The sequence below is a fragment of the Panthera tigris genome, chromosome E3, assembly GCF_018350195.1.
Source record: "Panthera tigris isolate Pti1 chromosome E3, P.tigris_Pti1_mat1.1, whole genome shotgun sequence".
Taxonomy (NCBI): domain Eukaryota; kingdom Metazoa; phylum Chordata; class Mammalia; order Carnivora; family Felidae; genus Panthera; species Panthera tigris.
This window is the reverse complement of record NC_056675.1, coordinates 31,325,295-31,353,290: the sequence shown is the minus strand read 5'-3', so window position 1 is coordinate 31,353,290 and position 27,996 is coordinate 31,325,295. Positions and strand designations below refer to the sequence as shown.

The following is a 27,996-nucleotide window of genomic DNA, read 5'->3' as shown; positions in this document are numbered from 1 at the left end:
CCAGCTGCTCTTGAAGATCTGGCATCACTGGGGCCACAGTCCCACATGCCTGCTCTTGGGTCACCGATGGCCCCTGAGACGGGCATGTGCTCTCTCTTGTGACCCTTACCCACACATGATGCCCGACGTGCATTTCTCCTGCCTGCTTCACTCCTGCGTGTTAGTTGCCTGGCCTCCGTGGGTCTGCGACTCTGAAACCTCTAGAATAAACCTCTAGAATAGGCTTGCAGTTAAGCTCTCTCTCTATTCTGCTCTTGTACACAAGTCCTGTGTTCTTCTCGGGAACATCCTTCTTGAGGGAATAATTGGCCATTGCATTACTGCTCCTTCTGCTCCTTCTTGCCTCTTTTGAGAGGTTGGTTTTTGGCTGTATTTGTCATCCCCCTGCAGGGAAACTGCTCGTGTTCACTGTTCCCAAAGGTAGGTTGCACATGGAGGACCTTCAGGTGTCCTAAACTGGCTCCCAAAGAGGCCCGGTTGAGGGAGAGGCTCCTTCAAGCCCCCACTCAGTGTGGAAGAGGCTCCATCCCAAGCCGGGGGGGGCAGGGGGGGTGCCTACAGCAGCCTAGGGAAGTCAGGCGAGGAGGGGAGGTTGAGTTGGTGTTCGTCCAGAGAGCTCCGGAAGAGCACTGCCTGTTGATGCCTGACCTGGAAATACTTGAGGGAGGACTTGGGCATTGCTGTGCGTCATCCCTCGCCTTTCAGTTGCATGGAGAAAACAGACCTTTGTAGGTTAGAAGACCGTGATGGTGGAGCTTCCATTTACAGTTTATGAATAATGATAACAGAAGAGAATAGCTAGCATTTACTTAGTACTTAATATTTTCCAGTCACTTGATACATATTTGCATTTGTGCCCGTGTGTTTGTGCGCGCACACACACTTATTTTAATTGTCCCTGTCAGTTTCTAAAGTAGGTATTAGTCTCCCATTTTACAGTGATAAAACCAGGGCCCAGAGAGGTCAAGTGACTTACCGAAGGTCACACAGAGGCAAAGACAGTGTTTGTGTTACGCCTGTTGGGCCTCAGAGCAAACACTGGGATGACACAAAGGACTGGGGAAGGCAGCTTACTGCTCACTTGAAAAGTCAGTGCCCTAAGAAGTAACTTGAAAGAGTTTTGAGTCTAAATGACAGTCAAGTATGATGCAGCTATTAAGTTTGGAACCCTATGATTTTCCTGTTGTGCTCTGGATATTTTGGGTGTGTATCATCTGCAATTAATTACCTTCATGAGTTGCTGGCGTTGTTTGGGCTGTTTCCCTGGCTCTGGATATGAAATGTGGGGCCATCGTGCCATTCTGAGTGGAATTTACCAGGTGGCTAATGAGATGGGGTTTATAAAAGAAATAGTGAAATGGTGGGAATAGGGAGCAAGCACTAAAAATCAAACAAGCTTTTTACGACCCTCTTCCCCGCCCCCCCTCCAGCTGGCAGATGAGACACCATACAGCTCAAGGAGAAATGCAGACTGCCCAGAATTCGGCCCCCCTGGCTGCCTTTGCACTGCCTTTTTAGAGAAAATGGCTGGAAAGCAAGAAGTAGTCAGATTTCTTGTGCATGGTAAGGGACCACTGCTTCCTGAACCAGGTCACGAGAGGTATATTGTGCTTCTCTGGACTCTGGTTCCGATGGGGTGTGCTGGGAGAGCACAGGGCCGTGCGTGGTTCTTGGGTTCACGTGTGGCCCGGAAGTGACCTGGGGGCTGGTTAAAATGCAGATTTCAGGCCTACTCCAGAGTGCAAATGTTGAGCTGTACAGCGGGGCCTGGAATTATTTTTTAACTCCTCACTGTACTAGTGTTGGCCATGAACAAAACATTCTCCTCCATAATGCATACAATTCATCAAAATCAGAAGATCAACATTAGATTTTTCCATCCAGTCCCTTTTTCATGTTCAGTCTTTACTGGTGGTTCCAGTAATGGCCTTTCTTGCAAAACGATTGAGTCCAGAATGGGTTGTTAGCATGTAATTTCTTAGGTGTGGAACAGTTGTTTTTTGAACAGTCATTTCCATTGACTTTCATGACCTTGACATTTTTGAAGGTTATTGGCCAGTTGATTTTGCAGAATGTTCCTCGGTTGGTTGGTTGTTTCCACGAGTAGCTTCAGTTTATGCATCTTTGTTATTAACATCATGGTGGTGATGCATGCTCTTGTGAGAGCATCCTCGCGGGTGGCACACGCCTTCAATTTGTTCCATGAGCGATCATGTTGACTTTGATCCCTGGATCTGATGGCGGCTGCCCTCCTTCCCCACTGTGAACAATTCCCCCCTTTATAGTTGCACACTATTTTGTGGGGAGGTAGTTGGAGCCAATGTAAATATCTGATGAGGCATTAAACTTTCCACTTATTCATTTTTGGGTTTGTGGATGTCTCTTTTGTTCAGTGGCTCATCATCCATTACTCTCAACATTTTGGTGGTCAGATCGTCCTGGATTGGTCTGGTGGCAGTGCTGATGAGTTGGCTTCTGTGTCCTTTTGAAATGACCTCATGAGTTTACACTGACACCCACCCATAATTCCAGTCCAACACCACACTGTCAACCTCCGGTCTTCTCAGTTTATGTAGTGACTCCCTTGTTTGAAGTGAGAACCTTGGCTCCTGCTGTCTGTATGTTTAGGGATTTGTTTTAAAGATATCATTATGTTTATTTTTGGTTTGTTTTTTTTTTTACCGTAAATTTTTGGTTTAATTCCATTTAACATACAGTGTAATACTAGTTTGAGGTGTATGGTGTAATAATCCAATAGTTGCACACATCACCCTGTGCTCATCATGACAAGTGCATTTCTTAATCCCTGTCACCTACTTCACCCACCTCCCCCCCCTGCCCCCACCTCCCCTCTGGTAACCCATCGGGTAATTCTCTATAATTTAGGATGTTTCCTGCTTTGTTTTTCTATCCGTCTGTCTCTCTCATTTTTTTCCATTTGCTTGTTTGCTCCTTAAATTCAACATATGAGTGAAATCATACATTTGTCTCATTTCACTTTGCATTATACTCTCTAGCTTCATCCATGTCATTGCAAATGTCAAGATTTCATCGTTTTTCATGGCTGGATGATAATTCATTGTATTCATACGCCACATCTTCTTTATCCATTCATCAGTCACGGGACACTTGGGCTGCTTCCATATCTTGGCTATTAAAAGTAATGCTGCTATAAACAGCAGGGGTCTCTTTGAATTAGCGTTTTTGTATTCTCTGCATAAATATCCAATAGTGCAGTCGCTGGATCTTAAGGTAGTTCGGTTTTTAACTTCTTTGAGAAACCTCCATACTGTTTTCCACAGTGACTGGACCAGTTTGAATTCCCACCAGTAGTGCATGAGGGTTCCTTTTCCTCCACAGTCTCGCCAACCCTTGTTGTTTCTTGTGTTGTTGAGCTTAGCCATTTTGACGGGTGTGAGGTGTTAACTCATTGTAGTTTTTAAAAATATTTTCTTTTTTTTTTTAAATTTTATTTATTTTGAGGGCGAGAGAGAGAGAGAGAGAGAGAGGGAGCAAAAATGGGGGAAGGGCAGAGAGAGGGAGGGAGAGAATCTCCAGCAGGGCCCGCACCTGATGCTGCTCTTGGATCTCACAAACCATGAGATCATGACCTGAGCCACAGTCCAGAGTTGGATGCTTAACTGACTGAGCCACCCAGGTGTCCCTCATTGTAGTTTGGATTTGCATTTCCCTGATGATGAGCGATGTTGGTTAGCTTTTCATATGTCTGTTTGCCATCTGCCTGTCTTCTTTAGAGAAATGTCTGTTCATGTCTTCTGCCCATTTTTTAGATGATTTGGGTTTTGGGTGTTCAGTTTTGTAAGCCCTTGATGTATTTTGGATACCACGCCTTTATCAGGTATGTTATTTGCAAACATCTTCTCGTGAGGCTGCCTTTATTTTATTTATTTAAAAAATTTTTTTTAATGTTTACTTATTTTTGAGAGAGACAGAGGCAGAATGCGAGTGGGTTAGGGGGAGAGAGGAGGGAGACACCGAATCCGAAACAGGCTCCAGGCTCCGAGCTGTCAGCACAGAGCCTGACGCAGGGCTTGAACTCACAAGCTTTGAGATCATGACCTGAGCCGAAGTCGGACGCTCAACCGACTGAGCCACTCACGTGCCCCTAGGCTGCCTTTTAGTTTTGTTATTTCGTTTGCTGTGCAGAACCTTTTATTTTGATGTAGATGCAGTAGTGGATTGTCACTTTGGTTTCTCTTGCCTCAGGAAACCTATCTAGAAAAAGGTTGCTATGGCCAGTGTCAGAGAAATTACTGCCTGTGTTCTCTCCTAGGATTTTTGATGGTTTCAGGTCTCACATCTAAGTCTTGCATCTTTTTTGAATTTATTTTTGTGTGTGGTGTAAGAAAGTGGTCTGATTTCATTGTTTCGCATGTTGATATCCAGTTTTCCCAGCACCATTTGTCAAAAAGACTATCTTTTTTCTCCTTTGGTTATCTTTTCCTGCTTTGTCAAAGATTCATTGATCATATTATTGTGGGTTTATTTCTGAATTTTTTGTTCTGTTCCATTGATCTGTGTGTCCATTTTTGTACCAGTACCATACTCTTGATTCCTGCAGCTTTGTAGTGGGTTTTGAACTGTGGAATTGTGTTGCCCTCAGCTTTGTTGTTGTTGTTGTTGTTGTTTTTCTTTCAAAGTTGCTTTGGCTATTTGGGGTCTTTTGTGGTTCCATACACATTTTAGGATTGTTCGTTCTAGTTTTATGAAAAACGCTGTTGGTATTTTGATGGCAATTGCATTAAATGTGTAGGTTGCTTTGGTGAGTGTGAACATGCTAACAGTATATATTCTTCCAATCCATGAGCATGGGATATCTTCACATTTCTTTGTGTCTTGAATTTCTTTCACCAGTGGTTTATAGTTTTCAGAGTTAAAGGTATTTGACCTCTTTGGTTAGGTTTATTCCTAGGTATCTTATTTTGGGTGCAGTTGTAAATGACATTTTTTTTTTTCAATTTCTCTTGCTGCTGCTTCATTTTTGGCACATAGAAACGCAACAGATTTTGGTACATTGATTTTGTATCCCGTGACTTTATGGAGTTTGAGTCTTGGTTCTAGCAGTCTTCTAGTGGAATCCTTATGGTTTTCCATATAGAGTATCACGTTCTCTGCAAATCGTGAAAGTTTAATTTCTTCCTCACTGATTGGGATTCCTTTTATTTCTTTCTGTTGTCTGATTGCTGTGACTAGGACGTGGGCTGCTATGTTGAATATGTTGGTGAGGGTGGACATCCCAGTCTTGTTCTGACCTTAGAGGAAGAGCTGTTTTTCCCTTGGGATGATGTTTGCTATGGGTTTTTCGTGTATGCCTTTATTATGTCGAGGCCTTTATTTCATATGTGGCCTTTATTATGTTCCCTCTAAACCTATTTTGTTGAGTGTTTTTATCATGAATGGATATCGTATTGTGTCAAATGCTTTTTCTCCATCAATGAAATGATCATCTGGTTCTTATCCTCTTTCCTGCTGATGTGATATATCCCATTGATTTGTGAATGTTGAACCACCCTTGCAACGCAAGAATAAATCGCACTTAATTGTGGTGAATGATATTTTTAAATGTATTGTTGATTCATTTCACTAGTATTTTATTGAGAATTTTTGCCTCTGTTCATCAGGGATATTGGCTTGTGTGTGTGTGTGTGTGTGTGTGTGTGTGTGTGTGTGTATGTGTGTTTTAGTGGGGTCTTTATCTGGTTTTGGTGTCAGAGTAATGCTGGCCTTGTAGAGAGAATGTAGAAATTTTCCTTCCTTTTCTATTTTTTGGAATAGTTTAAAGAAGGATATAGATAGGTATCCTTTAAATGTTTGATAGAATATTTGCCTGTGAAGCCATCTGGTCCTGGACTTTTGTTTGTTGGGAGGTTTTATTTATTTACTTAGTTATGACTCAATTTCTTTGCTGGTTATCAGTATTTCCTCCTGTTTCACTTCTGTTTGTTTATAGGAATTGATCAACTTCTTCTCGGTTGTCCAATTGGGTGGTATGTAGTTTTTCATAATCTCTTATGATTGTATTTCTGTAGTGTTGATTGTTATTTCTTTTTTCTCATTGATGATTTTGAATCTTTTTTTTCCCCCTCAATAAGTCTGGATAGAGGTTTAGCAATTTTACTGATTTTTTTTTTTTTTTTCAAAGAACCGGCTCCTGGTTTCATTGATTTGTTCCATTATTTTATTTTATTTTTTTAGTTTTTATATCATTTCTTTGTGCTTTCATCTTTACTACTTACTTCCTTCTGCTGGTCTTAGATTTTGTTCCTCTTCTAGTTTCTTTAGGTATAAGGTTAAGTTGTCTGAGGTATTTGTTACTTCCTGAGCAATACATTGCTACACACCCCCCTCTTCGGGCTGCTTTTGGTGCATTCCAGAGATTTGGGGCCATCTTGTTTTCATCTCCATGTTTGTATGTTCTTCTTTATTTCTTTTATTTTCTAGTTGACCGATTCATTTTTGAGTAGCATGTTTCACCTCCACGTATTTGTGGTCTTTCCAGATTTCCTCTCGCGGTTGACTTCAAGTTTCCTAGTGTTGTGGTCAGATAATAGGCGTGGTGATTTTGATCTTGCATTTGCTGAGGTTCATTTTATGGAGCAATAGCTCATCTTTTCTGGAGAATGTTCTGTATGCACTTGAAAAGAATGTATGTTTTGCTACGTTAGGATAGATTGTTTGGAATGTGTCTGTTAAATCCATCTGTTCCTGTGTGTCATTCGTAGCCATTGTTTCCTTGTTGATGTTGTATTTAGATGAATTCCTCTGCTAGTATTGTGTTATTATCAGTTGGTTTCTTGATGTTTGTTACTAATGGTTTTATGTATTTAGTTGCTTCTGTGTGGGTGCAAAAATACTTAAAATTGTTACATTTTATTGTTGGATGGCCCCTTTATTATTATTATTTTTTTAATTTTTAAAGTTTATTTATGGGAGAGGGGCAGAGAGCATGGGAGACAGAATCCAAAGGAGGCTCCAGGCTCCGAGCTGTCAGCGCAGAGCCCGATGCAGGGCTTGAACCCATGAACCGTGAGAACCTGAGCGAACCCGTGAACCTGAACTGAAGTCGGATGCTCAACCAACTGAGCCAGCCAGGTGCCCCGGCCCCTCCCCCCCCCCCCTTATTATTATGTAGTGTTCTTCTTTGTCTCTTGTTACAGTCTTTGTTTTAAAGTGTTACTACTCTGGCTTTCTTGTGACATCCATTTGCACTATAGATGTTTCTTTATTCTTTGTCTTTCCCTCAGCAGGTGTCTGTAGGTCTAAAATGGGTCTCTTGTAGGCAACATATGTAGCTGGGTTTTGTTTTGTTTTGTTTTGTTTTTTAATCTGTCACCCTGTGTCTTCTGGATTGGAACATTTAGTCCCTTTACATTCAAACTAATTATTGATGGATATGTATTGCCATTTTGTACTTTGTGGTTGTTTCTGAAGATTTTGTTTGACCCTTTATTATCTTTCTCTTTCATGCTTTGCTGATTTTCTTTAGTGATATATTTGGATTTTTTCTCTTTACTTGCATGTTTTTTAGTGTTTTTTGGCATATGGTTACCATTAAATTCATACATGACCTCTTCTGTGTATATTAGTCTATATTAAGTTGATGGTCATTCAAGTCTGAAAATATAGGTAACTATATTTTAATCCCTTATTTGAGAGTTTCTTGACTGATTTTTTTTCTTCTACAGAAATAATCATTTTTACTGCTTTGTTTCCTGTCTTTATGTTGTCACTTTTTGTCCCTCCTTTCTACTCAGAGTCCCTCTTAATATTTCTTGCTGGGCTGGATTAGTGGTCACAAACTCCTTTAGTTTTTGTTTGTCTGGGAAACTCTGTCTCTCCTTCTAGTTTCATTGGTAGCCTTACTGGATAGAGTATTCTTGGCTGCAGATTTTTCCCATTCAGCACTTTGAATATATTGTCACTTCCTTCTGGCTTGCCACATTTCTGTTGAGAAATCTCCTGCTAGCCTTATGGGTTTTCCCTTTTAAGTTAATGACTTGTCTTGCTGCTTTGAAAATTTTTGTTTTATATTTTGCAAATGTAATTATGTCTCAGCGTGGCTCTGCTTTTGTTGATTCTCTTGAGAGTTCCTAGATCTGTTCCCTTCCCCAGATTAGGGAAGTTTTCAGCTATTATTTCTTTAATAAATGTTCTGCCCTCCTTTCTCTTCTTCTGGTACTTTGATAATATGAGTGTTGTTATATTTGATGGAATCACTGAGTTCCCTAAGTCTTTTCTCGTTTTTTATAATTATTTTCTCTTTTGTTCTGCTTGATTACTTTCTGTTCCTTTATCTTCTAGGTCATTAACTGGTTCCTCTGGGATGTGTGGCTGGGCAAGACACACAAGGGTGGCTAGGGGCTTAGAGCTCGGCGTGATGCAGCAGATGTGTGGGGTGACATCTGTCTACCTGGCTGGCTCGGTAGGGTGCCTGGAAGGCCTTCACAAAGTTTGGCCTGAGCCCAAGACGAAGGGCAGCAGGTTTGGGGTGGGTGAGTCCTCCGAGAACTCAGGGTGTCGTGCACACTGCTAGCGGGCTAGGTAGCAAGTGTGTACTCAGCCCTGCCTCCAGCATGGGTCTCTGTGCTTATTCTGGGGTGGGGGCAGGAAAATGGCACTTGTCATTTCCCTTATTTTCAGAAAAGTTCTCGACAGGCTCAGAAATCAGTATGAACAGATGTTTTCTCTTTGCCCCTGGTGTTGTGTAAACTGCCCTTTTTATTTTGCTTCTCTGCCCAGGCTGCTATCTCTTTAAGGGCTGTCACTTGCCTTCCCGGCTCCCCCGGTGCTGGTGCCGAGTCAGCTGATCTCCAGAGCTCCAGGTTCCACACCCTGTTGGTTTTACAAGCTGAAAGAATTCAGCCCCTGTGGTTTTTAAAGCCAAAAGTTAGGGGGATTAGTCTTCTCTGTGTGAGGGCCCATTTCTTGCCCTCCTTCAGGCAGCCTCCTTCTACCTTTGTGATCTTCCTAACTTTTCAGATGCAGCTTGTTCTCTATATTTAGTTGTGGCGTTTGTTCTGCCAGTCTTCAGGTGCCTCTCCAGTTTAGTGACTTGGATGTGGATGATATCTACTTGAAAACGTGGGACACAGTGAGGTCAGGGTTCCCCTGCTCTGCCACCTTAACATATCAGGCTATGTTTAGTTAATTTGTTACTTCTCCTGTATGTCACTGGTCTCCAGTGGTTGAGGAAAAGCAGGGCTGGAAGTTCCCTATTTTCGGATAAACTCCTCCCGCTGATTCCCTTTTAGGGCATTCTCCATTCTTTGAGCACGTTGGAAGAACCCTGGCCTGTTGGAAGGTGTAGACTTTGGGGTTGCCGAGATAACAATCCTATTTCCACTCCTGGGTGACCTTGTCTAGTCCCCGACCCTGCTGAGCCCCCCTTTCATGTGGACATTAGTAATACTAACTATTTTATAAGGGCTGAAAGAAGAGAGGTAGGATCTGACCACTCTCCTCAAGGTCTCACAGTCTAGACTGAGGTGATGAGCACAGGCCAGGGGTATTAATGTGTTTTCCTTGCCAGGAGGGAAGCTTCTCTGGGATATGGTGGAGGCTGAAAAAGGGGTGGTCTCAAACCTCTGACGGGGGAGGAAAGGCTTCAGAGAGAACATGCCTTTGAAGAGACTCTTGAAAAACCTGGAGTGTTCACCAGGGAGCGGGGGGCGGGGTGGGGAGTGCTGTAGACAGAGGGTCAGATCAGCCTTGGCAAGGCACAGGTGTCAGGAGTAGCCTGGCTGCTGTGGGTGGCAGTGATGAGCTGATTGCCAAATCCCAGAGATGGGGTACGGTTCTGTGTGGCTGGTCATCAGAGCTACTCTGGGAGCCCTGGGCAGTTGCAAGAGGAGATGGGGACAGGTCCAGCATGAAGAGCCCTGTGTGTTGCAGGGGTCAAAAGCCTGCATGGAAGCCTAGGATGGGCTCCCACGATGGCCTTCGATGGCCACCTCTGAGCCCATTACCGCCTGGGTGCTGGCTGGCCACCTCGGTTTATCCCCCCCAAACCTCTTTGCCTTGTTGATGGTGTTACAAAGGCGGCATAGGGAGAGCTTGGCTTCCGGCTCTGCGGCCACATGGCCCCTATCCGGGGCCTGGTTCTGCTGCTTGCCTGCTTGTTAGCTACCGGGAGAATGACAGAGTCTCTCTGTAGATCTAAAAACCCTGGCTGACCCTGGTCCCCTTCTCTGCTGTCCCAGTCAGTGCTCGACAAGTGTTAGCTTCTGTTGTCATGGTGAAGAGTGAAGAGGGTGTGAATGCCCAAGTACGCATCCGCATCCTCGTGCCGGGGAGCAGGAATTCCTGCCACTTCAAGGGTCCTTCTAGCTGGACTGAGAATCAAATTGATCTGAGTCAGATGGGCAGGAGAAAATACAATTTAATAGTGTGCGCACAGGGAATCCACACAGGATGGAAGTTCCAAAGACAGGCATAATGAGGTGTCTATGGTCATCCTGAACCACGGAGAAGGGGGTGGGCGTCTAGGACTTCAGAGGAAAGGAATGGGACTCACAGGGCGATGAGATGAAAAGATGTTTTGCAATTTGATGTTTGCCCTGCCATACAGATGGGTCATCCAGGCAAAAGTTAACTTTGCTAATACTACTTTGCAAAGACCCTTGAACTGAGATTCTTTTATGTAGTTAAGGGAGTGGCTAAAGTTTTTCTTGAGCCCACACTTTCTAGATTGCCTTCAGTTCAAGATAAGGCACACGTTGAAGTGGTACCTTTTGGAGGAGGGGGACCTGTCCTGAACTCCTTCCCAAGCAACAGGCTTGAGAGATCATAATGCCCCCAAAAGGTGGTGGCGCTAGAATTGATGAGGAGACTCACAGGGGAGCACACACAGTTAGGAAAAAATGATTTTTCCGCTTTGAGTAGTTTGGCAGCGAGCTTGACCTTGCATGCTGAGGAATGGCTATTTAACACCCCAAAGCCCAGCCATTGATGCCACCCTTCCTGCCTTTTACTGGTGGCTTCTTGGGACAATCATTGTCCTTTCAGGTAGCCTGGCCACACTTAGCCACATGCTTTTTAATATTCAGGTGTGGCTGTGGTGAGTGCCTGCTTGGTACCTGGCAGATAGGTGATGTGAGGTAGCCTCGCTCTAGCCTCAGGCTGGCTGAAGCGGAATTGCTGTAGGTGTTTCTAACTGTGATGTTTTGATGCCTGTGAATTACCACATGCACTTAGCAAGTTCTTTGGTTTTGTTTGGGGTAATTATCTTTTGAGTGGCGCTGTCTGGGGTTGCTGGTTGTTGATTCTGACTTTGGGGCAGGCATAATTGCTTTCACTTACAAAGATGAATCATTGCCTTTGCTGGGAGCTGTTGGAGAGGTGCTTACCACCTGCTCCGTGATTGGCTTCCCTCGCTCATGCTTTTGAAGAAAACTGCAGGGTGGCCAGCCAGGTGTTTTCGGGGCTGGGGTGGGAGTTGGCCAGACGTTTTGGAATCCTGCAGAAGAATATCCGAATGTTTCTGCCTCCTCTGTCACCACCATTGTCCTTTCTCGCCTGGATGAGTGGCCACAGTCGCTTTCGTCTGGTCTGCCCAACTCGTTTCTGTCGCCTACTTGTTTTACTTTTTCTCACATACCATGTCGTTTCCCTGCTGAACACCTTTTAATGGCTGAATGAAATTTATAATTCGGGGTCCATCAGGATTCCTCGCCTGCTTCGGCTGCCTTGGCTGCCCTGAGTCCTAGGACCAGGCTAGACGCAGGCCGGCCTGGGGGCTTCCCCCCACCCCACCCCTTGGCTGGTTCCTCTGCCCAGAACTTTTTCCTCTACTGTCTGGGAGTACTGGCATCCCCTGGGGGCTTGGTAGATGTGCCGACTCTCAGGCCCCACTCCAGACCCTCTTAATCAGAACCTGCATTTTAGCGAGACTGTGCCCTTCCTTACTTGCTACAGGTGGTACATCTTTGTCCCCTTTGTGAAAGGTCTTCTCAGATTGTCCTGTCTGAAATACTCACTCACCTTATCTCTTTTTCTCCTCCTTCCTTGCTTTGTTAATAAATAGACATTTGGGAACAGTTTTAGATTTTCAGAAACGTGACCAGAAAGTAGTGAGTTCCCACATAACCCTTCTCTGCCCTTGTCCCCAACTTCCCCTATTAACATCCTGCATTTGTGTGGCACATTTGTTAGAATTGATGAACCAATATTGATAGTTTATTATTTTTTAATATTTATTTTAGAGCGTACAAGTGAGGGAGGGGCAGAAAAAGGGTTGGGAAACAGAGGATCTGAAGAGGGCTCTGCGCTGACAGCAGGGAGCTCGACATGGGGCTTGAACTCAGGAACTGCGAGATCACCACCCAAGCCGAAGTCGAATGCTCAAGTGACTGAGCCACCCCGGCACCCCTTGATATGTTATTATTAACTCAAGTCCATAGTGGACATTAGTGTTTGCTCTTGCTTGTGTATGTTTTGTGGGTTTGGACAAATGTACAGGGACCGTGTCCGCCATTGTAGTGTCATACAGAGTAATTTCACTGCCCTAAAAATCCCCTGTGCTCTGCCTGTTGACCCCTCCCTCCTAATCACTGATCTTTTTACTGTCTCCATAGTTTTGCCTTTTCCCGAATATGATGTCATTGGAATCCTAGTCTGTAGTCTTTTCAGATTGGTTTCCTTCGCTTAGCAGTATGCGGTCCAGTTTCCTCTGTCTTTTCATGGCTGTTGTGGCTCCTTTCTTTTCATCACTGAGTAATACTCCTTGTCTGCATATGCTGGTTTGTTTAGGTAGTCACTTAGGGAAAGATGTCTGATGGCTCCCCTCTTGTGGCAGTTAGGGAGAAGATGGCTATAAATATTATCTGCAAGGTTTTGTGTGGACATAGTTGCAACTCCTTTGGATAAATACCAAGGAGTGTGATTGCTGGATTGTATGATAGGAGTGTGTTTAGAGTGTAAGAAACTACCAGACTGTGTTCGAAAGTGACCGTACCATTTTTCCTTCACACCAGCAATGAGAGTTCCTGATTCTCCAGGTCTGTGCCAGCATTTGGTGTTGTCAGTGTTCTGGGTTTCCGCCATTCTGTCGGTGTGGTTTGGGTTAGCTTTTATAGTCCTCATTGTTTCTAAAGTCTGTTTGTTTCCTGGTTTGCATACCTCCCCTCTGTGATTGTCTCCTTCCTGAGGGTAGAGACCTTGTCTGTCCTGTTCCCCTCACCATCTCTGTTCCTGAGATAATGCCTGGTAATGAGTTGAACAAATCAGGTACCTTCTACAACACCCTGGTTAAGTCCTCAGTATTTTTACCTTATTGAGGCAAGTGAACTGAAGCGCGGAGAGGGACATCCATGCTGCACACATTTGCTGAGACGTCGTCCTGACTGTGAGACCGTGACACGGACAGATGAGAGATGGGTCGGAGGAATTCATCACCTCGGGCACGTTACTTGTCCTCTGTTCTCCTCACCTCTGTTCTGAGATCCGGGATAAAAGGACCTCAGAGAATTGTTGGGATTAAATGAATGAATATATGTAAAGCATCTTAGTTATCAATTCTGTAAAAAGTGACCCCAAAACGTAGCACATGAAAACAACCGTTTCGTCTCCTCGTTTATATGGGTCAGGAATCCGGACACGACTTAGCTGGACTCTTGTGGCTCAGGCTGTGGGGAGGTTGCGGTCAGGTGTTGGGGGAAGCTGCCGTCATTTCACGGCACGAGTCGGCCCTGGACCATCTTCTGAGCTCACTTACTCGGCTGCTGGCAGACTGCTTCCGTCGCGGGATGGGCCTCTCCATGGCTGCCCTTTAGGGATCGCCCACCTGGAGGCGTTGAGAACAGACCTTGAGGCCCGTTGAGCACTAGGTGCATTCAGGTGGTGGTGCCGCTGTCCCTGCTGCCGCCGCCCGTCGTCACCTACCACCGCCACCCCCCTTGCCCTTCAGGTGTCGTCACAGAACTGGTAAGAAGTGGAGCTGAGAGCTGCCCGTGTGGCTTCGTTGGTTAAGCGTCTGATTCTTGATTTCTGTTTATATCGTGATCTCATGGTTTCATTAGTTCGAGCTCCACACTGGGCTCTGCGCTGACAGTGTAGAGCCTGCTTGGGATTCTCTCTCTCCTTCTCTTTTCTGACGCTCCCTGACTTGTGTGCATGCATGGGCCCTTTTGCTCTCTCAAATAAGCATAATAAAAATGTTTGTTTTGAGAGAGACCGAGTGTGAGTGGGGGAGGGGCAGAGAGCAAGGGAGACGCCGAATCTGAAGCAGGCTCCAGGCTCTGAGGTGTCAGCACAGAACCCGACGTGGGGCTTGAACTCACAGACGGCAAGATCATGACCTGAGCTGAAGTCAGATGCCTAACTGACTGAGCTACCCAGGCACCCCTCAGATAAAGATAGACAGAAAGAAAGAAAGATAAAGAAAAGAAAGATAAAGACAGATAAAGATAGAAAAGAAAGAAGGAGAAGAAAGATAAAGATAAAGAAAGAAAGAAAAAACTGGAGCCGAGAGTCGAATCCAGGTTTGTCTGACCCTAGATACTTGGTTTCCTATGCGGGCTGCTGGAGTTGACTCTTGTGCTCCGCTCGTGGTTGCCAGGGCTGGTGTCTCTGGCCCACTGCCTTGTGAACCCCAGGAGGGTAGAGCGTCCTTGTCTGTTTTGTGCAACCTCAGGCCTTCTGCACCCAGCCCTGTTTAGTGGATGCTTTTTGATAACCTTGTTAGCAGAACCCACCAGCGCTGTACCCTCTACGTATTGAATTGGAAAAATAAAATTGAGAAATAAATGCAGCTCCAAGAGGCCAGAGAATTGTCTTTTTTGTTTATTGATGCATTCCCTTCTCCTTACATTGTGCCTGGCCCTCAGTCAATTCCTGCTGGATGAACGAGAATGAATTGACAGCCCCTTGTGGCAAACAGTCCGGCCACTCCCTGGTCAGGATGGACTGAAGGTTGTGGGTAACACTGTGCAGTGTTGAGTGGAGGTTAAATCCAATCGTCTGGCTCTGTTCTCGCGCTGTTTTGTACTGTATGCAATTGAAGGCAAGTTATGTTCTGGATGTGAGGTGTCAGTTTTCAAAGAATTGAAAGGTGGCAATAAAATAGTCGAATCTAGAGTTGAACTTCTTCTTGGATTCTAAAGTCAAGTCAGGGTCTCAGAAGGAGACCTCAGGCTTCTACCCAATCTAGCGATTTTGATGGTGCTGAGCCAGCGTGGGAATGTGCACCTCTGTGCGTTGGAAGCCTGAGCAAGCTAGGCTAGGCTGGGGGTTTGTCTTGTTGAGAGGTCCTAAAATGGCTCTTGATCATGGCTCACAGAGTCTTGGGAGCTACGTTTCAAACCGAGTTTTGAATCGCGACAGGCCGCCTCAGTCCCCAAAGCTCTGTTCACAGGTGCATCACTGTTGATGGTGACGCTGGGCCAGTCCTCCCCTTAAAAGCTAAAGGGGTATTAATCACAGAGACAGTGGGATGTGGGTGCCAGGGGCTGGCGAGGTGTGCGGTGGGGGTGGGACTGGGGAGTTGTTCAGTGGGTACAGTGTCCATGCAGGATGACGAAAGTTCTGGAAATGGCCGCACGACACTGTGAATGTACTGGGTACCACCGAACCGTACGTGTAAAAAATGGTTGAAGGCAGTAAATTTTATGTTGTGTGTATTTTATTAAAAAAAAAAACAAACGGAAAAGATGCAGAAAAGGTACAGAGATAGTGGAAAGGAGGTGACTTTGTTACTCTTAGTTTTTTTTCCTGCCCGCAATTAGCAGCCAGCTTTACGGTGTCTTTTTTAGGTGCCCATATGATGGATGGGGGTCAGTGGGGGGATGCCCGTGGCTGGACCAGTAGTGAATATGGTCTTACCCTCTTTTCCTCTATAACTTACTCTTTTATATTAACCGGTTTTTGGGTTTAATGTACATACGGTGAAATTCACTTCTTAAAGACATATAGTTGGGAGTTGTAAGACCTGCACGGATGAGTGTCACCTCCCTGCCGCTGCGGAATAGTTTCATCAACTCCGGAAGGTCTCACCTGCCTCCCCTTTGTGGTCATTGGTGCCCCTGCCAAATTTGTCTGCTGCTGACCTGTTTTTCACCCCTGTAGTTGGGCCTTTTCTAGAATGTCTTGTACATGGAATCATAGAGTGTATAGCCTTTTGAGACTGGTTTTAACAAACGTTTTTGAGATTGACCCAAGGAGCTACCCATCAGTAGTACATGGCCTTGCGTGATGAGTGGTGGTCCTTTGTGTGGATGGGCCCTCGTTTATTCAACTCTTGACCCACCAAAGGACACTTGGTTCCAATTTTGGGGATTGTGAATAGTACTGTTCTCAACATTCATGTAGAAATTTTGTATGAACAATAAATTTTTATTTTTCTGGGAAAAATCCAAGGAAGGGAGTTGCTGGGTTATTTGACAAATGTGCTTGACCCAGTAAAACACTGCTGTGCTCTCCCCCATTTCCACCGGCCGTGTAGGAGCGTGTCCCTTCCTCCACACTTACTACTGTCCTTAGAAAGTTTTTTAGGTGTTTTAGTAAGTCTGTAGTGCTCTCTCCCTGGCTTTAATTTGTATTTCCTTAGTGATTAATGATACTTAGCATTTTTTCATGTGCGTGTTTATTGTCTGTATATCTTTGATGAAATGTCTGTTCAAATGTGTTTGCCTCTCCTCTTTTCTTATTGGATGGTAGTATTTCCTTGAGTTTGGAGAGATCTTTATTAAATGTTGGCTACAAGTCCTTCGTCATCTGTATGATTTATAAGTATTTTCTCCCAGTCTGTAGCTGGTCTTTTCATGCTAACAGTGTCTTTTGCAGTGCAAATCCAGTTTAACATCTTTTTTCTATTACAAATCCTGCTTTTGGTGTTAAATAGAAGAACTCTGTGCCTAATCCCGGTTAGGCATGCAGATTTTCTCACAAGTTTTAGAGTTGTATGTTTTATGTTTATCCGTCATCCAGTTTAGGTTAGTATTTGTAAAAGGTGTGAGGTGTTAGTTGAAGGTGAGTTTTCTGCAAATGGATGTGTAGTTGTTCCAAAACCAAGTATCCAGAAGACCATTATTTCTCCTGAGTTCCCTTTGTGCCATGGTCAGAAATTACTTGGCCATGGGCACCTGGCTAGCCCAGTCGGTGGAGCGTGTAACTTTGGTCTCAGAGTAGTAAGTTTGAGCCCAATGTTGGGTGCTCAGATTACTGAAAAGTGAAATATTTTTTTAATTTTTTTTAATGTTTATTTATTTTTGAGAGAGACAGAGTGTGAGTGGGGGAGGGCCAGAGAGAAAGGGAGACAGAATCTGGAGCAGCCTCCGGGCTCTGAGCAAGCTGTCAGCACAGAGCCTGACGCGGGGCTTGAACTCACAAACTGCGAGATCATGACCTGAGCCAAAGTCGGACACTTAACCAACTGAGCCACCCAAGTGCCTCTGAAAAGTAAAATCTTAAAAAAAGAAAAAAATGACCTGGCCAGATTTGTGAGTTTATTTCTGGACTCTTGGTTCTATTCTATTGGTCTCCCATATTCCTTAATTGCTGTACCTTTATAGAAAGTCTTAAAATTCAGTAATGTGAGTCCTCCAAAATTGTGGTTCTATTTCAAAATGATTTTGATTGTTGTAGTTTCTGTGCCTTTTCATATATATTTTAGAATCAGCAAGGGCATATCTATAAAAAAATGAGGGATTTGCATGAAATTGATGGATCAGTTTGTTGATTGATATCTTAACTGTACGGAGTCTGCCAACCTACGAACCTGATATTTCTTGTATATGTAGTTATGTTTTTATTTCTTCCATTTGTGCTGTGTAGTTTCCAGCCTCCATCTCCTGCATGTATTTTATTGAATTTACACCCACCCATTTCCTCTTCTGGAGCTATGATGAATGACTCTTAGGATTTTGCCTTCTAATTTGTTCATTGCTAACGTATAGCAATGCATTTTTTTGCACGTGACCTTTACAAACTCACGCAATTTAAAGGTGCTTGATTTTGGGGATTTCCCGTGTAGAAAATGAGGTCATCTGCCAGTAGGGGCTATTTTACTTGCTCCTTTCCAGACTGGATGCTCTCTTTTTTGGCTTACCTTCACTGGTTAGAACATGTAACACTGTGCTCAGTGGGAGTGGTGATGAGGGTGACTTCCTTGACTTGTTCTGGGAAAGCATTCAGTCTTTCATCGTGAAGTGGATGCATTAGATGGAGGGTCCCTCCCCCCCCCCCCAATTAGATCTATTCTTATTTTAAAGTCTTCCCCCCCCCCCCGTTCACCTGGTAAAGTATATTGATGGAAAACTTAAATTTGTCTCCTAATAGCATCGTTGAGAAATGAGTGCTGCTGATGTGTGGTTTCCATATTTCTGTGGTACGTACCAAACCATACATGCAACAGCTCCACAGTGTCTTGTTGTACGTGGCTTCTCTGTAATTTATCCACCCCCCATACTCACACATAGAGTCTGTAACCAGTTTCTTGCAGATACAGTCGTCACATCCTTGTGTGTGTTTTGAGACTTCTTGTTTCCGGAGCGTGGATTCCCAGACCTGGAACTGTAGGGTCAAAAGGTGTACAATTCTTGAGGCTGTCGATTTCCTGTTTGCTAAAGCTCACCTCTGACCTGCCATTTCCATTCGTGAGATTTCTGATGATGGATGGCAGAGGCTTTGCTGTGCAACTCTTGGAAAGTCCACCTCTGAAGTCCACCTCTGAACAAAGCTTGGCGGTGGAGAGAGTCCTGTTCACGTTGGCCCGGGACCTGACCAACCGAGGGCGTGTGCACACCCGTGCTCTTCAGCCCTCCTTGTTCAGTGGAATCCTTCAGGGCTTGAAGTTTTTGGCTCTGCCCATTTGCTTAATTCCCTAAATGTATATGGAACAACATGAGACTTGGGAGGTAAGGGACATCGGTTTGAATCTCAGGTTTGACTCCCCGGGCCTTGGCTTCCCCATCTGTAAAATGGGCACAGTGAAACCAGCCTCCTGAGGTGATCCGCTGAGATTGAGTGTTGACACAGTAAAAGAACAAGGACTTGGAGATGCTTCTGTGTGAATTGTGGCCCTGCCTGGAACTTTCTGTGTGATTTTTTGGGTTGGCGACTGAACCTCTTGGAGCCTCGGGTTCTTCATCTGTATGATGAAGGTGATAAAATTGGGGGATCATCCTGACCCATCTTGCATGGTTGCTGTGCAGACTCCCCAAGAGCCTGTCTGCAGCGTCTCTGCCATCGGGTGCTTCACACAGGCAGACCCTGTTGTGTTGTGGATACGAGAGGGACGCTTGTGAGTGAGGCGCAGGGCTTCCCTGTAGGAGGGCTTGGCACGGAGGTGCTTCTCATTTCTTGGCTGGCACGGAGGAATTTCAAGGAAGACCTGAAGATCTCAAATGCCCACCTCTGCCACCGTCCACACGGGCCACACTTTTCTAACAGAGACTTGGTTCTTTGCCACTAAAATTTGTCTCCCGGTCTTAAGGGGCTGTGTCCAATCTGAAAAAGCAGCATCTCACAAACCGTAGGGTTGGAGGGGTTACTGGGTGGCCAGTGTGCATAAACACGTTGGGGCCTCTGAGGAGCTTTGAGGCGACGGGGGAAGGGGTGGGCAGTGGGGGGTGGTGAGAGAAGGAAGTTGTTTGGCACATCTTTCCGTGACTGTGTCTAAACTGTAATCCCCATGGTCCTCTTTCCACGCCCTTTGTCACCCCCTGGAGTGCAATTTAGGAAGTACACTTAAAATACTGCTCTGTATTAAGGATCTGCTTCTCCAGATTTTGGTCACTGTGTATCAGGTTCATGGTTTGGGCCACGCCTGCGTGCCCCCTGCATACTTCTCAGTTTTCTTTCACTCCACTGATTTTTGCAAACCTTTAAACTTGTTTTGTTTTCAAAATATTCTGTATATCACTGCAATATATGGAAAATCAGCTCTTAAAAAATCTAGAAGACTAAATATTTTTTAAAAAAAGTTTGGTGAATTGCTCAATTGTCTTGGGAATGTACCACATTTGGAAAATTATTTCTAGTTCATCCTCTTTCTGTGTGTTTGCTCGTTGATTGAGGGAGTTGGGTCCCACTGGGGAGGGGGGAGAACTGGACAAGGGGTGAGGAAGGGGGCTTTCTGTAAGTTTACCTTTGTGAGGTTAGATTCCCGCTACAGTTGCTTGGGTCCCGAACACTGGGTCTGCCTGATGGAGCCCCTACCCCTCCCTGCTCCTTCTTGTTGAGTGGTTTTCGTGTTGTCGCCATTGTGATGGCCCCCCCCCCCTCCCCGCCATTTGAGGCAGAGGGTGAGTTAGAGCTGAAAGACCAGATCCTTGGGAAGAGGCCAACTGTTAACAGGTGGGTCACTGACTGGTCCCATGCAGGGTGTGAAGCTCCCAGCTGTACCTGCAGCAGCAGTAACTTCTCGGGTGGATGGGAAGAAAGTGGTCACACCCTCAGGACTCTGGAGCTGCCTGTGCCCCTGGAAGGTCTGGGCGTGGGCAGTTCTTAGCAACGACAGCATCCCACCCCAAACTTTTGTAGATGGTTCTTTGGATGGCACATCAGGGTTTAATCAACTCCGTTGGTTACAAAGAGAGCTAGATGTGGTGGGGTGATGTTCGTCTGAGTGATGTGCACCCTGGCAGCAAAGAAGGGGAGAGTCCTCTGAAAGGGAGAGGAGGGGGTTCCTCTACGGTCTTACTGGACAGGGAGGCAACCATCCGTGCTTCCTCCATCAGAGCTCTCCTCCTCCCAGGCTCTCCAGCTACGTGTCACCAGTGTAGACAGGGTGGGGGTGGCTCCCCACACCCAGAAGGTGAAGCGGTGGCCTGCTCCCTAGCAGCTTCCTCTTCCTGTTTAGCATTTTGTTTACGTTTTCTGAGCAGATTCTTTACATCTCCAATTTAAGAGACTAGGCGGTGCGGGTGTTTTTTGTTGGCAAACATGACTTAGCTCTAGAAAATCAGGGATCGACCGAGGGAGGAAAGGGTTAAAAGTAGAAGCCCTGTGGCCTCATCCTTCAGAGGAGTCTGTTGAAATACTGCCTGCGTGCAGAACCTTCTGGGCTGTGTGGAACTGGGTGGGGTGTCGCAGAGAGGCTAGGTCCCCCCAGCTCTGAAGACACCTTGCCCGTGAGCCGATGCACCCGGGGCCGCCCCCAGGCTTTAGTCTGCCCTGCTCCCCTTGCCCCTTCGCCGCTGAGGCTGGCCGGCCCCTGGCGGTGGGGCGTATGGTGGCTGGAAGGCCCTCATGAAAATGGGCCTACATGGCCACCCCCGTCTTGCACACGCTCAGAGGATCTTGGAGCCCTGGTCTAGTTAGGGCTCGTTTAATCGACTAATCCATTCCGTTGTCTCGTGAGGTGTCAAACAGAAAGGCATTTTTAATTTGATAATCATAACAGACCTGTGTAATAAGAATAATGGATTCTCTGTGGCTCTTCTGGCTACAAATTAAAGTCCTGTCAGCTGGTTGCATATTAGTCGTCCAGAGCCTGGGAATTATTTTCTTGGCCTGGTAATGTGTGTGTGTATGTGTGTGTGTGTGTGTGTGTGTGTGTGTTTAAGTTTATTACTATTTTTTTTTTTTTTTTTTTTTTTTAGTGATCTCTGTACCCACTGTGGGGCTTGTTCTTCCAAGTGGCTGAGCCAGCCAGGCATCCCAGTAATATTTTAAGTTTTTAAAAAATTTTGTAGTGGGGCAGGAGCTCCCTGGATTTCATAGCCTCCTGCTCCCTACTCCCTTTTAGACCTGCTTTGCTTTACTCGTTGGTGTAACCTGTGTGACTCGTGCCATTTTAGTCTGTATTCCACATTAAGAGACACACTGTGGGAGAGGATTCTTAGGGGCATCAATGAAAGTAGTGGACTGGACAGAAACACACACACACACACACACACACACACACACACACACACACACACATTTCATGCCCATGTCAGACTCCTGGGTTTACTATTGCTTCGTAGGTACTACGTAAGCTGTAACCACTGGGGTCACTGGACCAAGGGCATAGGAGCTCTTGGTATTATCTTTGCAGCTTCATGTGAATCTCTGTAATTCTTTCAAAATAAAAATTGAACAAAAAAGGGGCACCTGGGTGGCTCAGTCGGTTAAGTGTCCTACTTCGGCTCAGGTCATGATCTCATAGTTGGTTGGTTCAAGCCCCGTGATGGGCTCTGTGCTGACATCTCAGAGCCTGGAGCCTGCTTTGATTCTGTGACTCCCTCTCTCTCTGCCCCTCGCCTGCTCACACTCTGTCTCTTCTCTCTCTCTCAAAAATAAACCTAAAAAAAATAAAGAAAAAAAAATTGAACAAAAAGGACTTCATTCCTAGTGACCTGAAAGTGTTAACTTCCTGCAAAAGGCAGACAAGTTGACTACTGCAGAATTGTCTGGGATGAATTTGTGCCTCCCAAAGGTATTCATCCAGTGGTTTGATGTACTCTCACAGTTTCTCATCATTTTGATGGAAATCCGTCTATATTAAAAACCTTGGTTTTCATCTCTCACATCTAATTTTTACATGGAATCTTAAGAGACTAGTAAAAGATCCAAACCAGAAAAGCGAGCACCTGAGATGTTTCCATGCTGGCTGCGGTGTCACTGAGGAACAAGGGGGCTGAGGGTCAGTCCATGTGCTGTGAGCACATGACAGGAGCCTGAGCAGCCAGAACTCGACACAGTTCACCTGTCCGTCAGCCCAAACCAGCCTGCGTGTTCCCCCGTGTGGAGGATGGATCTGCCACGAACCCTTGTCAAATTAGGCCCCATAGAAATGCAGATAAATAGTGTTCCCTAGTTTTCAGATCCTGTGTGACTTGAATTCCCACATGGGGTGAGGAACAGATCGGGATGAGTGACAAGACCCTGCAGAGACAACTCCAGAAAATAAGCGGTACAGTCCACGTGTGTTGGGAACGTCTCCCTCCCACAGGCCTTTCCAGGACTTGGTGCTTAGCTTCAGACATTGGCTGTTCATGTCACAGGTGGAGAGAGTGTGTACGCCTTGAGGAACATCTGAGAGGCGCTGTCTGCTAGGGGGAGGGGGTGATTAAGGGACCTTCTGTGGTGTGCTCTCTAGAGCTTCCAAGATGAATGCAGTGTCCTCAGTGGTTGCCCGAGTATGTGGTAGAGTCTCCACTTGGTGATGTTCCTTCCGCCAAAAGTGCAGGAAAACGAAATAGCAAATGCAGGGCTGAGGTGTAGCCGGATGCATTGAAAACAGAACCGGTGATGGGCAGTCTAGAGTTTTTACACTGCGTAAATGTGTGGTGCACATCATACCAAGGACTGGCATTTCCATCCGTAAATGGATTGAGTTGAGTTAGAAGCTTCCTGTGGCGAATTGTTAAACAAGGCAACCCAGTTGTGACAAGATTTATAACAGCTGGTTTGCTGGGTTTCCACATTGGTTGCCATGAGGAAGGATGGTGAGTGGAGCGGTAAAAAAAGGAAAAAAGACTTCAGAAGGAAAAGAGTGTGAAGGATGCTTCATCCAGGAAAAACGATACTTACTTGGTATATAGGTGCGTGCCTAGAGAGAGGTGTGATACAGACAGCTAGAAAAATGTCACCAGAGTTGATTTCATGGTATTGGGCTCTCACGTGACTTTTACATTCCTGCTTAAATGTCCTCTGATTATTTTGTGATGAGCATTTAAATTTTTATATTTATAAAAGAAACCCAGTCTTAAAGCTGTTGTCATACTGAGGAAATGGTCTCTGGTATTTAAAGGCATTCAGGTTCAGGATGCCTGGGTGGCTCATTCGGTGAAGTGTCCAACTTTGGCTCTGGTCATGATCTTCATGGTTTGTGAGTTCAAGCCCCACATTAGCCTTTCTGCTGTCAGCTTGGAGCCTGCTCCAGATCTTCTGCTCTCCTCTCTCTCTCTCTCTCTCTCTCTCTCTCTCTCTACCCCTCCCCACTTCAAAAATAAACATTACAAAAAAAAAAAAAAAAGGCACTCAGATTCCAGACCTTTGGGTGGGAGGAGTACAAGCAGAGAATGTGGCAGAGGCACCTCTCACTGTGGCTGGAGGGTAGGGGGGTGGTGATACTTATGAGAAACCAAGTCCAACTCCCAAAGGAGACTGAGGAAAGATCCTCTGGGCCTTGTGGGCAGAGCGACCTGGGTTTGTGTCTTGGCAGTGTGCCTTACTTTTGACCTTGACCTTGGCCATGTGACCTTAGTCACAGACCTTATCTGTGCCCCGAGAATTTCTGCTCTGTCACCTGAGAAGCATAATATTGGATCATTGTGCCTAATACATGATAGACACTTAAACATTTTTCAAACAAATGAAGAATGAATGAATGCATGCATGCTTGATTCACTGAAGTGACCTGGGTAAAGTCTGATCTACATGGTAATAATAAACAACATTTTTCTTCTCCTGGTTCTCATGTTCTTTTCCTTAGCCAGTATACCTGGGGAGTGAATTTTGTAGAGTCTTCTTGCAGCCTGAGTTCTGTGTTCCGTAGTATGGTCTTATGTGGAGGTAGGTGTGGGCTTAGCTGCTTCTCCTCTTTATGCCTCAGTTTCCTCATGTGTAAAATGAGTGTTGTGACAATACATTGGAAGCGTTAGATGATAAAGACTTCACATGATGCCTGGCAAATACTAAATGTTTGTTGCATGTAGCAGTTAATAAAAATAATGAGTATTCCCTAGGTTGAGTACATGGTTTTTAGTACATGCTTCTATAAATGGAGAGAATATTACCTAGTGCCTGATACAGAATAGAGCACAACACACGTCAGCATCTTGACTTTGTGGGAACTGGAACCAGTTAGTACTGATTTTCATTATGAGTGAATGGTTTTTGAAGGGATTCTTCAAATGTGCCCTATGTGGCATAGTCTTCTCCAGTGGTGATCGCTAAAACAGAAAAATGTAATAAGATTTATAAGATGCACCTTGTGTGTTTTTCTTTACACAGATTCCCCCTCCCCCCAACTTCGGTCTATATTACCATTTTTTAAAAACGTATTTTTTAACATTCTTGTACCTGCAGAGAAAACGAGGTGCTCAAAGTCCAACTGAAGAAATATGTAGGAGCTGTCCAGATGCTGAAAAGAGAAGGTCAAACAGCTGAAGGTGAGGAGGAGACTGAGCTTGGGTGGGGAGCGGGCCAAGCTTTTTAATCTTTATAGCCTCTGTGCCTGGCACACAGTAGGCACTCAACATGTGATGAGTGCATATGCAGGTGAATTACAAACACAGTACTGGTCAGGATTATAGAAAACTAATCAGATGGAACATCCTGTTGTGTTTTCTTGCTGAATCCGGTAAGACATCCTTGCTAGATCACTAGCAACAATTGTATCAGTTTGTATACTTAAGGAATTTTATATGTTTCGGGTCTTGAGATAATTGCCAGATAGCAAACCTTATAGAATGATTAAGTACCATCAGGCTAGTGGTGAAAGCAACAGAACCCCAAAGTGGTGGAGAATCAGATCTGTGGAGTTGGGCTGACCAGACTCTAGCTCCATTTCTGGTTTTGTTTTGTTTTGTTTTTTTTTTCAAGCTCTCTGTATGATAATTTCTTCATTGGTAGAATAGGGTTAGTTGACAGTCCCTACCTCATGAGGTAGACATCTTAGCATATTGCCTACTGTAGGCTAAGTGCTGAATAAATTGTAGCTAGTCAGAAATAAAAGGGGATAGAAAAATGATCTCTTGACCAAGATTTCACTAAATGAGGTGATACCCTATGCTTCCTCTCTGCATTTTGGCTACAGTTGAACTGTCATGAATCAACCAGAACATTTCTCAGTTCAGCAGGAAGAAAGGGTATTTAACTTTGGCTGAAACGTCCTGCAGCCTTTCAGCCAACTTAGCATTAAAAGATTGTCTTACACGCAAGTGAGCTCTTCGAGTGTAGACATTTTAACAAAGGGGTAGACCCTCGGGGCTCCCAGGTCTTGGGTGTCAGCCAGACCTACACTTGAAGCCAGGCCCAGCCAGTATAACTTGATGTCTTGGAATTATTTTGCCATGTATAAGTGGAAACATCCCACCAACATCACAGAAGTTGTTGTGGGGTTTTCCTGAAACAATGAACGTGAAGAAGTTTCCACTGTTGGCACCTGGCATGTAATTAGTGTTCGGTAAATGGTAGTTATTTTTCTTTGTTATAGAGGGAGACAGGATTGGAATTGGGATGTGGTTTGTATATTAATAACAGAAAGGCTTGAGTTTTGTTTAAAGCTTTTGTGTTTATTATGGTCTCTGTTTGATCGGCCTCAATGTGTGTGTGTTTTTCTTTTTTCCTCTGATCACATGCCTCGCTTCATTTCCAGTTGGTCTGTGCCTGTTAGCAGTCTAGGGGGTTATCACTACAGAGTCAGTTGAGCCCTCCTCTGTGGGCTCATCACCTTCTCAAACAGATACTGCTGTTACAGCCCTGCATTCATTTCACCTCGTGCAGTTAGGTGTGTGTGGGTCTTTTACTTTTCGCACCCCATCTTTGTGTCCCCAGTACCTAGCTTTGTAGTTGCCTGGCCCACCCATGACGTGTCTCAATGAGTAGTATTTGTCTGTCCTTTACCATTTCCAGGCAGCTTCAAATCTTTTTTCATTTGATTCCATCACCCTGTGAGGAGTGGGTATTTTTGTTCTACTTTAAAAAGTTCCTTATTTGAGGCTCAGGAGAGCTTAAGGGGCTTGTATGTGATTCTCAGGTGGAAATGAACTGAGGCCATTTTCTCCAAATCCCTGGTTCTTTGCTTATAGGGTCCTTTGTTTTAAAAATTTTTTTTAAGATTTATTTATTTTTGAGAGAGAGAGCACAAGCAGAGAAGAGGCAGAGGGAGAGGGAGAAAGAATCCCAAGCAGGCTCCAGGCTCCAAGTTGTCAGCACAGAGCCCGATGAGGGGCTTGAACCCATGAACCGCGAGACCATGACTTGAGCCAAATTCAGACGCTTAACCGACTGAGCCACCCAGGCGCCCCTGCCTTGCAGAGTTCTTAAACTCTTGTGTGCAAAGGGAAGTACCTGGGGAACTTGGTAACTATGCCGCTTCTCAGGCGAGAAGAGGGCTCCTCCCTTCAGGAGCTGTTGCATTGGATCTCGGATGGACCCCACGTTTGCTTATCTAGATACGTGACTCTTACGCCCGTAATGTGTAGTCTGCACCCCACTGCCTTTGGAGATATCTGTACTCTGCCTGCTCAGAACTTTGACTTGGTGCAGTAAGAAAATTAAACCTAGGAAAAAAGAACCCCTGCTGGGCTTGTGTTGGATTTAAAAACCTCAGCGCTGTAAAATGCATTTTGGCGTGTGAGCACTTTGGGAGTCTTCCTCCGGCAAATGGGTCCATGGAACCTGCAGTGTGCAGCCTAGTTTTTTTTGTTGTTGTTGTTTGCAGCTGAAGTTCCCTGTCCTAAGACATAGGCTGAGAGTTCTGAGCTAGAGCAGGGTATGTGCCTTCAGGATGCCAAGACAGCCCTGGAACGGATTAGAGCTGAGACCGTGTAGCATATTTTGTACTCCGTGTGGTAGCAGTTGTTAACTGCTCTTACTACCAGGAATGCCCTTCAAGACCATCTACTTTACCTGTGGGTCCTTTGTCTGCAGAAGGTTTTAATTTTTTTTTTGAACGTTTTTATTTATTTTTGAGACAGAGAGAGACAGAGCATGAACAGGGGAGGGTCAGAGAGAGAGGGAGACACAGAATCTGAAACAGGCTCCAGGCTCTGAGCTGTCAGCACAGAGCCCGACGCGGGGCTCGAACTCACAGACCGCGAGATCATGACCTGGGCCGAAGTCGGCCGCTTAACCGACCGAGCCACCCAGGTGCCCCCTGCAGAAGGTTTTTATGAAAGCCCTTGGGCGTCGGCATACCCTGATGGAGGCTCTGTTGCTTATTAAGTGCTGTAGTTTACACGTTGCACTCAGAAATGCTAGTGAGCACCTCCTCCGTGCCCGGCACCGCAAAGCAGCCTCATTACAAGTTACTCTCTGGGCGGGGGGCACCTGGGTGGCTCAGTAGGTTAAGTGTCCGACTTTAGCTCAGGTCATGACCTCATGGTT

At 45.3% G+C, this 27,996-nt stretch overlaps 1 protein-coding gene across 8 annotated transcripts in view; it reads left to right on the top strand.

The window, feature by feature from the left end:
* SNX29 (sorting nexin 29) overlaps nt 1–27,996 on the top strand; it is a 495,580-nt gene that overhangs the window by 170,632 nt on the left and 296,952 nt on the right. For all 8 annotated transcript variants that reach the window (XR_006212700.1, XM_042972465.1, XM_042972468.1 and 5 more), the window contains one exon: nt 24,973–25,055. Coding sequence is in view for 7 of the 8 variants with exons in the window: in XM_042972465.1 (XP_042828399.1) it covers nt 24,973–25,055 (83 nt within the window). In the remaining variant the exon portion in view is untranslated. The remainder of the gene's footprint in view (nt 1–24,972; nt 25,056–27,996) is intronic.